This window comes from Oncorhynchus keta, chromosome 35 (assembly GCF_023373465.1).
Source record: "Oncorhynchus keta strain PuntledgeMale-10-30-2019 chromosome 35, Oket_V2, whole genome shotgun sequence".
NCBI classification, from domain to species: domain Eukaryota; kingdom Metazoa; phylum Chordata; class Actinopteri; order Salmoniformes; family Salmonidae; genus Oncorhynchus; species Oncorhynchus keta.
The window spans coordinates 48,507,688-48,523,769 of record NC_068455.1 but is presented as its reverse complement, the minus strand read 5'-3'; the positions used below and the strand labels follow the sequence as shown (position 1 = coordinate 48,523,769).

The following is a 16,082-nucleotide window of genomic DNA, read 5'->3' as shown; positions in this document are numbered from 1 at the left end:
CCTGTCTCAGAGGGGTGAAGACAAGAAGCTTCATCCGTGCGCTTTCTTCTCACACCGGCTTACCCCGGCTGAGAGGAACTACGATGTGGGCGATCGTGAACTCCTAGCGGTTAAGATGGCATTGAAGGAATGGAGACACTGGCTCGAGGGGGCTTCTCACCCGTTTCAAGTGCTTACGGACCACAAAAATCTGGAGTATATCCAGCAGGCGAAGCGGTTGAACTCTAGACAAGCTAGATGGTCTCTTTTCTTCAATCGATTCCAGTTTATCCTCACCTATCGGCCCGGGTCGAAGAATCTCAAACCGGATGCCCTGTCCTGAGTCTACGCTCCTGCCATTCGAGATGACACGGACATGCCTGTCCTTCCTGCTGCTAAGATCGTGGCTCCGATCTCGTGGCAAGTTGAGGATACCGTGAGACGAGCTCAAGCTATTGAACCGGACCCGAAAGGAGGTCCTGCCAATCGGTTGTTTGTCCCCAAGGCAGTGAGGACTCAGGTCCTTCTGGGGGCACTCCTCTCGCCTCACCTGTCACCCGGGCGTAGGTCGCACCTTGGAGTTCATCCAGCGTAAGTTCTGGTGGCCTACCATAAGAGAAGACATTGCCACTTTCGTCAATGCCTGCCCCGTGTGCTGCCAGGGCAAATCTTCTCACCTCCGCCCGCAAGGACTCCTTCACCCTTTACCTGTTCCCCACAGACCCTGGTCCCATATCTCGTTGGACTTCATTACTGGCCTTCCTCCATCCCATGGCAATACTACTATCCTAGTCATTATCGACAGGTTTTCAAAGGCGGCCAGGTTCGTCCCTCTGACTAAATTACCTTCTGCCAAGGAAACGGCTGAGTTGGTAATTAATCATGTGTTCCGAGTCTTCAGCATTCCTCAAGATATGGTTTCTGACAGAGGTCCCCAGTTCGCCTCTAGGTTTTGGAAGGCCTTCTGCCAACTCATGGGTGCTTCTGCCAGTCTATCTTCAGGGTACCATCCGGAGTCCAACGGCCAAACTGAGAGGATGAATCAAGAGCTGGAAACCACCCTCCGATGTATGACTCGTAACAACCAGGAGGCAGAAGTCAGAGTGCCTTCAGCCTTGAAGTTCGTCAGACGCTGTCGGCTTATTGTGGAGGAAGACCCGTCTTAATCTTATGCGTTCCTCACAGAGGTACCAACAACAAGCCAACAGACGTCGCCGTCCCGGGCCTACCCTGCGCCCCGGCCAGAGAGTCTGGCTCTCCACAAGAGACTTACCACTACGGGTGGAGTCTCGCAAGCTGTCCCAAAAATACATCGGTCCCTTTAAGGTTGCCAGGAGAGTTAACCCAGTTTCTTATCGCCTACACTTACCCAGATCCCTTAAGATTAATCCCACATTTCACATTTCCTTATTAAAACCTGTTTTTTTCTCCCCTTGTCCCGGCAGACAGACCTCCCCCTCCGCCTCGTGTCATTGGAGGCCAGCCGGCTTATACCGTCCATCGGATACTGGATTCCGCCGGGTGCAGCGGTCCTGGCAGTATCTGGTGGACTGGGAAGGCTACGGTCCCGAGGAGCGCTCCTGGGTTCCTGCCAAAGACATACTGGACCCTGACCTCATTCGTCAGTTCAGGGCCCTCCACCCTGAGAGAGCTGGTAGGAACGTCAGGAGCCGTTCCTAGGGGGGATTCTGTCAGGATTTGGCCAGGGTTGTTCCGGTTTTTGGTCACTAGATGCCCCCATTGTGCCTTTTGACCTTTTGTTTTCCCTTGATCCCCATTATTATTTGCACCTGTGCCTCGTTTCCCCTGATTGTATTTAAACCCTTTGTTTTCCTCTGTTCTTTGCTCTGTGTTTGTATGTTAGCACCCAGCCCTAGTACTCTGAGAACTCTTGTTGATCCCGGTGGACTCTTGTGGAATTCTGTTTTTTTGTTCTTGTTTGTTTGTTTTTTGAGTATCTTTTGAGGCTTTTTGTGCTTACCTTCCACCTTGTGGATTTACCTTTTTTGTCTTGGAGGATTACCTTTGTTCTTGTAGGATTCCTTTTGAGGTTGTGGAGTTACATGTTTTCCTGAAGAACTTCACTTTTTACTTAATTAAATACACCGTCTCAAGTACTGCTGTGTCTGCCTCATCTTCTGGGTTCTGCCGACTATTCGTGGCTCAGTTGGTTAAGTGACTGTTTCTCACTCCGGAGACCCGGGTTCGTAACCGGGTCCTGACAGTCTGTCTCTCAACATCCCTCAGCTCTCCCTTTCCTCCACTGACCAAAAAGGGACACAGTCTTCCAGCTGATGGCGAAAACTCGAGTCGCACCGCATTATTTCTGCCTCATGCACAAATTCATGTTGTTACTCCTATGAACAAAGAAAGTGAAATATTCCTTGATATTAAAAAATACCCAAGCCGTTAATAATAACAACAACACACTTACCTTCTCATTCATTACTGTCGCACTGCTTGTTGTAGCGTTGAGTGGAAATAGGAAGAATGCGCATTTAATGGCTTATAAAAGTTTTGAATACAAAGTAGTGACCGTGCTGAGTAAGAACTTAAACATGAACTCACTCATAAAAACAGCAGCTCTTTGCTGTATTCGTTGATAGTCTCTCTCTCGTCATGGTTTTAAACGTTTTGAAATCTCACAGTATCAATTTTGCCATAGCTTTCTTTTATGCCTGCTACGTTAATGCAGACTCGGTCATCTGAGCAATCTGATTGGCCAGCAATGGACTAGTGCACTTGATTTCCTCTCCAGGCTCACCGGGAAGGCAGTATTTGTACCTTCAGACACATTAAATGGCAACAGCTGAATTAGCTGCACCTACCACCGACAGCCGAGACTAATTTAAAAAAAATAGGAACACAAGGCTTTGTCGTTGGGTTTTTTACAGAAATGTTTGGCGATCGACGAGAAATGCCCATTCGGTCTTCTCCCTGAATTTGCTGCATTGGTGTCAGTGTGGGATGCTACTCCTGTAAAGCCATCAAATGTGTGTCTGTGTGAAAGATGCATAAAAATGAGTGGAGGGGGTCATTAAAGTTACAACTCCTACCTGGTTCATCACAGTTAGGCTGGCGAGTGCCAGGTCCTTTCCTGGTCCCTGCCCTCTCCTGCCCCCTGCTGTCCACACACCAGCAATGTCCTGTAGAACCGTGGCACTGCAGGGCTCTGTATTGACCCTGCTCATCGCACTCAGGCACAAAGACCCCCGGGATAGGGTACCCCTCAGGACTGATCGTCTGGACACTGTCTTTATGCTGCTCACAGTGAGTCTTGGCCCTCTCAGGAAGATCTGTAGAGACAGGTAAGGGGTTAAACTAGGGAACTGATCAACCCAATCATACATTGCTATTCGCCCAAGCCTCCCCAGCTTCCCCTTCACCTAAATCCAGACAGCAGATGTTGCGAAAGAGCTGCAAAACCTGGACCCGTACAAATCAGCTGGGCTAGACAATCTGGACCCTCTCTTTCCAAAACAATCCGCCGCCATTGTTGCAACCCCTATTACCAGCCTGTTCAACCTCTTTCGTATCGTCCGAGATCCCTAAAGATCGGAAAGCTGCCACGGTCATCCCCCTCTTTAAAGGGGGTGACACCCTAGACCCAAACTGTTACAGACCTATATCCATCCTGCCCTGCCTATCTAAAGTCTTCGAAAGCCAAGTTAGTAAACAGATCACTGACCATTTTGAATTCCACCGTACCTTCTCCACTGTGCAATCAAGCTTCAGAGCCGGTCACGGGTGCACCTCAGCCACGCTCAAGGTACTAAACGATATCATAACCGTCATCGATAAAAGACAGTACTGTGCAGCCGTCTTCATCGACATGGCCAAGGCTTTCGACTCTGTCAATCACCGTATTCTTATCGGCAGACTCAATAGCCTTGGTTTTTCTAATGACTGCCTCGCCTGGTTCACCAATTACTTTGCAGACAGAGTTCAGTGTGTCAAATCGGAGGGCATGTTGTCCGGACCTCTGGCAGTCTATGGGGGTGCCACAGGGTTCAATTCTTGGGCCGACTCTTTTCTCTGTATATATCAATGATTTCACACTTGCTGCGGGCGATTCCCTGATCCACCTCTACGCAGATGACACCATTCTGTATACTTCTGGCCCTTCCTTGGACACTGTGCTAACTAAACTCCTTCCGTGGCCTCCAACTACTCTTAAACGCTAGTAAAACCAAATGCATGCTTTTCAACTGTTTGCTGCCCGCACCCGCCCACCCGACTAACATCAACATCTTGGACGGCTCCAACCTAGAATATGTGGACAACTATAAATACCTAGGTGTCTGGCTAGACTGTAAACTCTCCTTCCAGACTCATATTAAACATCCCCAATCAAAAATCTAATCGGCTTTCTATTTCGCAACAAAGCCTCCTTCACTCACGCCGCCAAACTTACCCAAGTAAAACTGACTATCCTACCGATCCTCGACTTCGGCGATGTCATCTACAAAATAACTTCCAACACTCTACTCAGCAAACTGGATGCAGTCTATCACACTGCCATCCGTTTTGTTACCAAATCACCTTATATCACCCACCACTATGACCTGTATGCTCTAGTCAGCTGGCACTCGCTACATATTTGTCGCCAGACCCACTGGACCCAGGTCATCTATACGTCTATGCTAGGTAAAGCTCCGCCTTATCTCAGTTCACAATAACAACACCCACCCGTAGCACACGTTCCAGCAGGTATATCTCATTGATCATCCCCAAAGCCAACACCTCTTTTGGCCGCCTTTCATTCCAGTTCTCTGCTGCCAGTGACTGGAACGAATTGCAAAAATCACTGAAGTTGGAGACTTTTATTTCCCTCACCAACTTTAAACATCAACTGTCTGAGCAGCTAACCGATCTCTGCAGCTGTACATAGTCCATCTGTAAATAGCCCACCCAATCTACCTCATCCCCATACTGTTTTTATTTTATTTACATTTCTGCTCTTTTGCACACCAGTATCTCTACTTGCACATCATCATATGCTCATGTATCACTCCCGTGTTAATCTGCAAAATTTTAACTATTCGCTCCTATGGCCTACCTCCTCATGCCTTTTGCACACACTGTATATAGACTTTTTTCTACTGTGTCATTGATTTGTTTATTGTGTTATTGACTTGTTTACTGTTTACTCCATATGTAACTCTGTGTTGTTGTCTGTGTCACACTGCTTTGCTTTATCTTGGCCAGGTCGCAGTTGCAAATGAGAACTTGTTCTCAGCTAGCCTACCTGGTGAAATAAAAGTGAAGTAAAAAAATAAAATAAAAATAGGTTGTGGTGGTAATTCCGGTACAAAATACTAACTTGGTAAAACTAAATGTAAAAGAATGATCACATATGTCAAAGCAATAGATTATACCTTTCATTCTGGTAGTAAATGTCTATGCTCAGGCCTTGAGTCAAGGTGTTTGCTTTATTATCGTTTATTACATGTGGTAGCATGATAGGTATTGTCTTTGGTAGCTAGCCCAAAAGCTAGCCCAGTTGCGTTAACTGGAGCTCGCCAACAAGTTAACTGGCTAGGTAAAATTTAAATGGGGATAGGGAGAACTTTTTACGTCGCCCAAATGGCAACTTAATTAGCTAGCTACTAAAAGATCGATAACTTGTGTTCAGCGACCAGTTAAAATCCAGAATTCCTTACCATGCTTGCTTGCTTGCTTCAGTTAGCTTGTCAGCTAGCTACCGCTAGTAAATTTAGTAACATTCGTCTATGGGAAGGCTAGTGGAGATAGGGATTTGCAGTTTTTTGGCTTATGATTTTCCAGAAATCTACACACTATGCACCACAGTTAATTATAACAAAGCAAACGGGCTCAAGGAATATATTGAGCTTGAACATATGCCATTGGAAATGAAAGGTATACAGTACAGTCCAAAAAAATCTGTTTTTACATATTTTGGTATTTTTTTTAAACATTTTACAATATGTGCATCTCCACATGCAATTCGTAACAAAAGTAATGCTGCAACAACCGATTTTGCGAGCGGCCATGGGATTGGTCAAAATCTAGTATAGTGTATGGTCGATAGTACAACACCTAGCGACCTTGTCAACAGGCTTGGGACACTTAGTGTAATAACTTAGGTATTGGACTGACATGAGTTTGAGTCCCAGTCAGACTTCTCCCTGAATTTGCTGTATTGGTGTCAGTGTGGGATGCTACTCCTGTAAGACCATCAAAAGTTTGTCTGTGTGCAAGACACATAAAAATCAGCAGAGCGGGTCATTAAAGTTAAAACTCTTACCTGGTTCATCACAGTTAGGCTGGCCAGTACCGGGTGGTTTCCTGGTCCCTGTCCTCTCCTGCCCCCTGTTGTCCACACACCAGCAGTGTCCTGTAGAACCGTGACACTGCAGTGCTCTGTACTGACCCTGCTCATCACACTGGGGTAAAAAACCCTCCACGATGGAGTACCCCTCAGGACTGGTTGTCTGGACACTGTCTCTGTGGTGTTCACATTGAGTCTTAGGCCTCTCAGTGTGATCTGTAGAGACAGGTAAAGGGTGCTCAGACACACATGCACATACAGAGACACAATTCTCTTAGTTGTTGTGCCAACTTAAATACTTATAGTAGGTTGAATTTAAAATGTTTATGTGGCACTGATTCAACTCAATGAGATGTCAAACCAACTCTATTTTTTAAAGTTATGATAACAAATTAACTTTCCCAGTGTGCTCTACTTTAAAAAAAAATGTTTTTAATATCTGTGTTTATTCATGTACACTGAGTGATTGATTGATTAATCTTATGCTACACAAATATCAAATACATACATTTTTCTAAAGTAATCCAATCATTTAGTTTGAACTTTTGCATCTGCAGCGGTCTATAGCCCGGCAGTGCTTGAGGCGTCACTACAGATCCGGGTTCAATCCCGGGTTGTGTCGCAGTCAGCAGCAACCGGAAGACCCATGAGGCAACGCACAATTGGCGGCCCAGCGTCGTCCGGGTTAGGGGAGAGTTTGGCCGGCCATGTCGCATCGCGCTCTAGCGATTCCTGTGGAAGGCCGGGCGCATGCACGCTGACACGGTCGTTTCCTCCGACACATTAGTGCGCCTGGCTTCTGGGTTAAGAGAGCAGTGTGTCAAGAAGCAGTGTGGCTTTCAGAGGATGCATGGCTCTTGACCTTTGCCTCTCCCAAGTCCGTACGGGAGTTGCAGCGATGGGAAAAGAATGTAACTACCAAATGGAAATCACAAAATTGTGGAGAAAAAGGGGTAAAATAAAAAAATAAAAAATAAAAATGACAATTCACTTTGCAAGCCTGCATAATGCATAATAATGCATAATGTAGGCAATTTTCCAAGGTTTTACAGAATTCCCGGATGGAAAAGTCCTGGAAATCCTTCAAACGGAATTTGTTTTTAAATCTGGGAAAATTAACAGAATTTTGCAACCATTACTTGCAGACCTGATGTGGCCTGTAAATGATGAGTTTCAGGCCACTGTATTAGGGTAAAGCTAGGCCTCATAATAAGGCCTTATGAGATAGCTAATGCACAGTTGTCGGAAGTTTACATACACTTAGGTTGGAGTCATTAAAACTCGTTTTTCAACCACTCCACAAATGTCTTGTTAACAAACTATAGTTTTGGCAAGTCGGTTAGGACATCGACTTTGTGCATGACACATGTAATTTTTTTAACAATTGTTTACAGACATATTATTTCACTTATAATTCACTGTATGACAATTCCAGAGGGTCAGAAGTTTACATACACTAAGTTGACTGTGCCTTTAAACAGCTTGGAAAATTCCAGAAAATGATGTCATGGCTTTAGAAGCTTCTGGTAGGCTAATTGACATAATTTGAGTCAATTGGAGGTGAACCTGTGGATGTATTTCAAGGCCTACCTTCAAACCCAGTGCCTCTTTGCTTGACATCATGGGAAAATCAAACGAAATCAGACAAGACCTCAGAAAAAAAATGGTAGACCTCTTCCAAGTCTGGTTCATTCTTGGGAGCAATTTCAAAATACCTGAAGGTATCACGTTCATCTGTACAAGCAATAGTACGCAAGTATACACACCATGGGACAACGCAGCCGTCCTACCGCTCAGGAAGGAGACGCGTTCTGTCTCCTAGAGATGAACGTACTTTGGTGCGAAAAGTGCAAATCAAACCCAGAACAACAGCAAAGGATCTTGGAAAGATGCTGGAGGAAACAGGTACAAAAGTATCTATAGCCACTGTAAAACTAGTCCTATGTCGACATAACCTGAAAGGCCGCTCAGCAAGGAAGAAGCCACTGCTCCAAAACTGCCATAAAAAAGCCAGACTACGTTTTGCAACTGCACATGGGGACAAAGATTGTACTTTTTGGAGAAATGTCTTCTGGTCTAATGAAACAAAAATAGAAATGTTTGGCAATATTGACCACCGTTTTGTTTGGAGGAAAAAGGGGGTGTCAGCATCATGTTGTGGGGGTGCTTTGCTGCAGGAGGGACTGGTGCACTTCACAAAATAGATGGCATCATGTGTAGGACAATTTGGTGGATATATTGAAGCAACATCTCAAGACATCAGTTAAAGTTAAAGCTTGGCCGCAAATGGGACCCCAAGAATACTTCCAAAGCTGTGGCAAAATGGCTTAAGGACAACAAAGTCAAGGTATTGGAGTGGCCATCACAAAGCCCTGACCTCAATCCTATAGACATTTGTGGGCAGAACTGAAAAAGTGTGTGCGAGAAAGGAGGCCTTACAAACCAGACTCAGTTACACCAGCTCTGTCAGGAAGAATGGGCCAAAATTCACCCAATTTATTCTGGGAAACTTGTGGAAGGCTACACGAAACGTTTGACCCAAGTAAAACAATTTAAAGGCAATGCTACCAAACACTAATTGAGTGTATGTAAACTTCTGACCCACTGAGAATGTGATGAAATAAATAAAAGCTTAAATAAACAATTCTCTCTACTATTATTCTGACATTTCATATACTTAAAATGAAGTGGTGATCCTAACTGTTCTAAGACAGGGAATTTTTACTGGGATTGAATGTCAGGAATTGTGAAAAAAACTGAGTTTAAATGTAATTGGCTAAGGTGTACGTAAACTTCCGACTTTAATTATAATGATAACGAGTTTAATTATAATGATAACATTCGCCTAGGAACTCACTTGGTGGAGGCCAAAGGACTGAAAATTAATGAGTTTAACAACCATGTCTCTGTCTCTAACAAATACAGTTATTGAGTGGTAACTTTCCAATTCACTCTAAAAGGCAAGGCACACTGGGAAATTATATTGCAGGCATGCTTTAGTGGGGGCATTAATCAACATTTTCAAGTTGATACAACTTAAATGTGGACGACCTACAGGGTCACAGTAACTATCGGTTCGAGTAATAACTACAAAATCACTTCATGTAACTGTACTCCGATATATTTAGTGCAACAGTTTTTTTAAATGGAGTAATGACAGCACATTGGGGTTTGCAGTGAGGGAATAGGGGAGAGAGGGCTGGGGATACTACTGTCTTGGGCCGATCAACTACGTAAACATGTCTCAACCGCTCTCTGCTCTCTCTGAGCTCTAGGCTAAAGCCAATACAGAGGAAGACAGCACGCTTCTGAACTTTTGCTATTTGAGTGTAGTTAACTAACAGCTGTGTGTTTACTGATTATATTTGAGTTAAGGCTAATTGATCCAATTAAGGTCATCAGTTTTCCAAATTCTTTTGTAAACTTAGTTACATTTGATTAATGGTAAATTATCGTTTTTAAGTAAGGTGGATTTTTACTAAACTCAAGCCTTTCAAGTACTGCAACTTATACTTATTAAGTGACTGACTTAAAAAAAGATTGTCGTGTTCACTTCACCATATATATTTAATTTAACTAGTGTTTTTTATGTACAGAGAAATCATAAAGTCAGCTACTTAAGTTTCAGCTATTTAAGTTTCCTAAATTATTTTCGTTGAGGCAATCAGTTTTCTAAAAAATTTGAGAAGCCAGAAGTTATCCAGTGTGGAAATCGGCCCGATATTGCTGTTTTCTTTGAGCATTGCTGTGTCTAATTAGTTGAAATCACCAATGAGCCATCGGAAAGTGTAGATATAACATGGATTCCAGTAGGCAAAACCATCTGCCAAGAGAGAAAATCCTCGACCTTTTGAAAAACCTGTTTCTAGGGGGTGTCAACACTTAACTGGTGTTTCGTTGAGGCCTCTCACTCTCCCTGACAGCTTTGTGGATGAAAACACTTCCACACTTCCCTCTCAGGGTCAAACAAAAAAAAGTTTTATTTTTATTTTCCCCAAGTCCTTCAAAAGCTATGTTGAATCTGTCGTGGCATCTGGAAGTTTGTACCACTAGTATAGTATGTTTAATGAGGCAATTACTGCTTCTCTCAGAAAAATAAGCACTTACAGACAATGTGGACACATCGTATATGAGGTTCAAGAGAGAGGGAGATCGTCGCTGGATGGTTTTAATATGTAGGATTATAATAGAAAGTGTCTAGATTAATATGTCAACAGGTTTCGCCATAGAGTAAATGTGACTAGTTTCAGGAAACTAGGCGTACATCGCGCGTCACTACTTCACAGGAGCGGCATTTGAATGTAAACGTTTTTTAAAATCAAAATGCGTTTTTTTGGCAGATATGCCTTCTGGAACATGTGAACTTTCATGTGCCTTAATAACAAACGTGTATGCCATCTGTAAATATGAATACAATTGTTAAATTACGAGCCTAGTTGGTTTAGCCACGGAAAAAGACAGAAACCTACCCTCTAGCCATGATTGGCTGAGATAATTTGATCATCCAAATTTGATCATATGCCTCCCTACACTGGCTTCCTGTTAAGGCAAGGGCTGATTTCAAGGTTTTACTGCTAACCTACAAAGCATTACATGGGCTTGCTCCTACCTATCTTTCCGATTTGGTCTTGTCGTACATACCTACACGTACGCTACGGTCACAAGACGCAGGCCTCCTAATTGTCCCTAGAATTTCTACGCAAACAGCTGGAGGCAGGGCTTTCTCCTATAGAGCTCCATTTTTATGGAATGGTCTGCCTACCCATGTGAGAGACGCAGACTCAATCTCAACCTTTACTAAAGACTCATCTCTTCAGTGTGAATGGAAAGGCTCTGGAGCAACGAACCGCCCTTGCTGTCTCTGCCTGGCCGGTTCCCCTCTCTCCACTAAGATTCTCTGCCTCTAACCCTGTTACAGGGGCTGAGTCACTGGCTTACCGGTGCTCTTCCATGCCGTCCCTAGGAGGGGTGCATCACTTGAGTGGGTTGAGTCACTGACATGATCTTCCTGTCTGGGTTGGCGCCCCCCTTGGGTTGTCCCGTGGCGGAGATCTTTGTGGGCTATACTCGGCCTTGTCTCAGGACGGTAAGTTGGTGGTTGAAGATATCCCTCTAGTGGTGTGGGGGCTGTGCTTTGGCAAAGTGGGTGGGGTTATATCCTGCCTGTTTGGCCCTGTCCGGGGGTATCATCGGTTGGGGCCACAGTGTCTCCTGACCCCTCCTGTCTAGCCTCCAGTATTTATGCTGCAGTAGTTTGTGTCGGGGGCTAGAGTCTGTTATATCTGGAGTACTTCTCCTGTCTTATCCGGTGTCCTGTGTGAATTTAAGTATGCTCTCTCGAATTCTCTTTCTTTCTCTCTCTCGGAGGACCTGAGCCCTAGGACCATGCCTCGGGACTACCTGACATGATGACGCCGTGCTGCTGCTTCAGTTTCAACTGTTCTGGAACCCTGACCTGTTCACAGGATGTGCTACCTGTCTCTCTAGAGACAGCAGGAGCGGTAGAGATACTCTCAATGATCGGCTATGAAAAGCCAACTGACATTTACTCCTGAGGTGCTGACTTGTTGCACCCTCTACAACAACTGTGATTATTATTATTTGACCATTCTGGTCATTTATGAACATTTGAACATCTTGGCCATGTTCTGTTATCTCCACCTGGCACAGCCAGAAGAGGACTGGCCACCCCTCATAGCCTGGTTCCTCTCTAGGTTTTTTCCTCGGTTTTGGCCTTTCTAGGGAGTTTTTACCAGCCACTGTGCTTCTACACCTGCATTGCTTGCTGTTTGGGGTTTTAGGCTGGGTTTCTGTACAGCACTTTGAGATATCAGCTGATGTAAGAAGGGCTATATAAATAGATTTGATGGGCTGGACATGCCGAGAGATGAGTTTGGATTGGTCTGCCATGTTATGTCTATAACATGAGCTGGTCAGGATGTGTAAGTAATCCTTTCTAATGCAGCTTTAAAACATATATATATATATCACGTAGTAGAATTGCAAAAGTGTTTGTCTCCACTTTCTGGAGGACCGAGTTTTGAAATCAGTCGAATGCCCGGTGGAATGAGTGTATGATAGCTGACGAAATGGAGAGAATTATGGCATTTGATTGCACATATGCAGAGGGAGTCAAAGAGAACACACAGAAGTCTGTTTTATAAAACACATGTCTCTGGATTACATCTTCAAACTAAGGCCAACCATGGCATACGTGACAGAAGGAGAAGCGTCCATCTACGGATAAGATAGCTAGCTACATTTTCAGATATTATACATTTCATTTAGTCAGAAAGTCGTTTTCATTTCAAGTTAAAGTGTACTGTTAGCTAGCTTGCTAATGTTACATGTATGATCTGTGTAGTAATATTATTCGGATCTCAGAGCCATTTGCATTGCTAGTTATAGCCTAAGGTTAGCTAGCTAGCGAACATTGAACCTGGTTGGTTAACTACCTGCAGATTCATGCAGGGTAGTAACATTATGATTTGGGATTATGGTTCATAGTTTAGCTAGCTACATGTCTAAACAAAAGACTTCACTATGCAAGTAACCATTTTACTACACCTTCTGTGTATGTGTTTACCAGAGATGGTATTGTGAAGAATAAAATGACCTGCACCAAAGTGAAATTAGGATAAAACATTCGGCCAACGAGACAATGTCCAAGTTCTAATATTCTCCGGTAGAATGCCCTGCTTCTATTTTGTCACACTCACAACGGTAAACTATTTTCTATAATTGGCTCGCCATTACCTTGTAAATAAGGATCATGTTGTGAGTTTATTTTCCTGTAATAATGAATACAAATTTGCTAAAGGGGCGGGAGGGTAGCCTAGTGGTTAGAACGTTGGACTAGTAACCGGAAGGTTGCAAGTTCAAATCCCCGAGCTGACAAGGTACAAATCTGTCGTTCTGCCCCTGAACAGGCAGTTAACCCACTGTTCCTAGGCTGTCATTGAAAATAAGAATTTGTTCTTAACTGACTTGCCTAGTTAAATAAAGGTAAAATATTTTTATTTTTTTAAAGTGAAGATGTCAGCTATATGCTATGGTTATTATTTGAACTGGCAAGCCAGCTAACTTAGCATTAGCTAACAAGCTAGAAATGAACCAAAACATTGTTTAGAAAGTTGCTTTTAGTTTCCTGGTTTGCTAGACTGACATATACTAAATACATTTTTGAACGGATTAGTTTATTGGTGTTAAAATACACTAGCTATTTTGGACCACCAAGCTGCTGATATCATGCCGACTGTAGTTTTTGTGTTTATACTTTTTCATAACGTCAATGACATGTTTGATGTTAGATGATAATAGAATATTCATGATGTCACTGGGCCAACTGTCGATAGATGTAATATAAACCAGCCTTTCGTCTTTAAATCTTTGGTACATGGCCTCACATGTCAATCCTTAAAGAGATGGGTGGGGCTAAGGCTTAACTTCTTCGAGATAGGGGGCGCTCTTTTAATTTTTGGATAAAAAACGTTCCCGTTTTAAACAAGATATTTTGTCACGAAAACATGCTCGACTATGCATGTAATTGACAGCTTTGGAAAGAAAAAACTCTGACGTTTCCAGAACTGATATTATCTGTGAGTGCCCCAGAACTAATGCTACAGGCGAAACCAAGATGAAGTTTCATACAGGAAATGCCCCAGATTCTGAAGGCGCTGTGTTCCAATGTCTCCTTATATGGCTGTGAATGCGCCAGGAATGAGCCTGCCCTTTGTGTCGTTTCTTCAAGGTGTCTGCAGCATTGTGACGTATTTGTAGGCATATCATTGTAAGATTGACCATAAGAGACTACATTTACCAGGTGTCCGCCCGGTGTCCTATGTCGAAATTATTGCGTAATCTTTAGGTCCATGCGCCGTTCCATTTCTTCAGAAGAGAAAGTCAACTGCCACGATGGATTTATCGTCGATAGATATGTGAAAAACATGATAGATATGTGAAAAACATTTTCTTACCCAAACGTGATGAAGAAAACGGAGCGATTTGTCAACACAAATAATCTTTTTGTAAAAACTGAACATTTGCTATTTAACTGAGAGTCTCCTCATTGAAAACATCTGAAGTTCTTCAAAGGTAAATGATTTTATTTTAATGTTTTTCTGGTTTTTGTGAAAATGTTGCTTGCTGAATGTCAGGCATAATCCTATGCTAGGCTATCAATACTGTTACACAAATGCTTGTTTTGCTATGGTTGAGAAGCATATTTTTGAAAATCTGAGATGACAGTGTTGTTAACAAAAGGCTAAGCTTGAGAGCAAATAGATTTATTTCATTTCATTTGCGATTTTCATGAATAGTTAACGTTGCGTTAGGCTAATGAGCTTGCAGATAGATTTACACAATCCTGGATACAGTTTTTTTTCGTAGCTAAACGTGACGCAGAAAACGGAGCGATTTGTCCTAAACAAATAATATTTTTGTAAAAACTGAACATTTGCTATCTAACTGAGTCTCCACATTGAAAACATCTGAAGTTCTTCAAAGGTAAATGATTTTATTTGAATGTTTTTCTGTTTTTTGTGAAAATGTTGCATGCTGAATGCTAACGCTAAATGCTACGCTAAATGCTACGCTAGCTATCAATACTGTTACACAAATGCTTGTTTTGCTATGGTTGATAAGCATATTTTGAAAATCTGAGATGACAGTGTTGTTAACAAAAATCTAAGCTTGAGAGCTAGCATATTGATTTCATTTAATTTGCGATTTTCATGAATAGTTAACGTTGCGTTATGGTAATGAGCTTGAGGCTGTATTCACGATCACGGATCCGGGATGGCTCGTCGCAACAGGTTAAGAAGGTGTGAACAATGCTGAATGAGTGTAGACAAATAAGAGCTCTCCAGTAGGTTTACAAAAACATTCAAGGGTAATTTTCTCAAAAGTGAGACAGCAAGTTTATCAACTTTCAAAGCATGTTTACTTTTCCATTGTTCCTCAACTGTAGTGTATGATATAGCATTTTCTAATTCTGAGTCTCTACTTTTAACCAATGTAAAAAACACAATTTCAAATGTTGCTACATATACCTGAATTGAGACGGTCAGTCAGAAATATCGACAGTCAAAAGATGGGGGTCAGAAGAGTTTAGGTTTACCAAAAGACAAACTTGATGGGACAACGTAACAGTTTAACACAACAAACTGACAATAGATCATACTGGGGACGTAAGATCCAGATGAACATTGCTAAGAGCCTTTTTACACACAGCAAATCTGACATTGAAGTAAGGCAGATCTTACTTCACATATTTCCTTAGTGTAAAAAGACCATACACTTATTCTCGTCTCTACACACCACAGTGTTCCGCGCTTGATCATATCGCCTTTTTCCTCAGAGAAAATATGTGAGGTTTTACACAAGAGAGAGGCTATTATCACTATTTTCAACTTTGTGTGAAATAGAAACATTTGCTCCATTGAAAACATTATATATTTTTTAAGTGCTGTCTCTTTGAAAAGTGTGTTCAGTATGTGTGTGCATGTGATATGCTGTGTCTGAGCAGGTCTCACCTGGTCTGTCGCAGTTGGTGGGGGGAGTTCTGGGCAAAGTCCTGGTCCCTGCTCTCTCCTGCCCCCTACTGTCCACACACCAGCAGTGTCCTGTGGAGCCGTGGCACTGCAGGGCTCTGTACTGACCCTGCTCATCACACTGGGGAACAAAGGCCCCCGGAGCAAGGCCTCCAGAAACAGGCCGAGGCCCTCGGGGAGACAGCCCACCCTGCAGGCTGTCTCTGTGCTGCTCACACTGTGTCTTAGGGCGCTCCGGATGCCCTGAGAACCAAGACACA

The 16,082-nt window shown here is 43.1% G+C and overlaps 1 protein-coding gene across 3 annotated transcripts in view; it reads right to left on the bottom strand.

The window, feature by feature from the left end:
* nid2a (nidogen 2a (osteonidogen)) overlaps positions 1–16,082 on the bottom strand; it is a 103,315-nt gene that overhangs the window by 25,471 nt on the left and 61,762 nt on the right. For all 3 annotated transcript variants that reach the window (XM_035752794.1, XM_052497092.1, XM_052497091.1), the window contains 3 exons: positions 15,805–16,065; positions 6,248–6,487; positions 3,036–3,275 (listed from right to left, as the gene is read on the bottom strand). In XM_035752794.1, the coding sequence (XP_035608687.1) occupies positions 3,036–3,275; positions 6,248–6,487; positions 15,805–16,065 (741 nt within the window). The remainder of the gene's footprint in view (positions 1–3,035; positions 3,276–6,247; positions 6,488–15,804; positions 16,066–16,082) is intronic.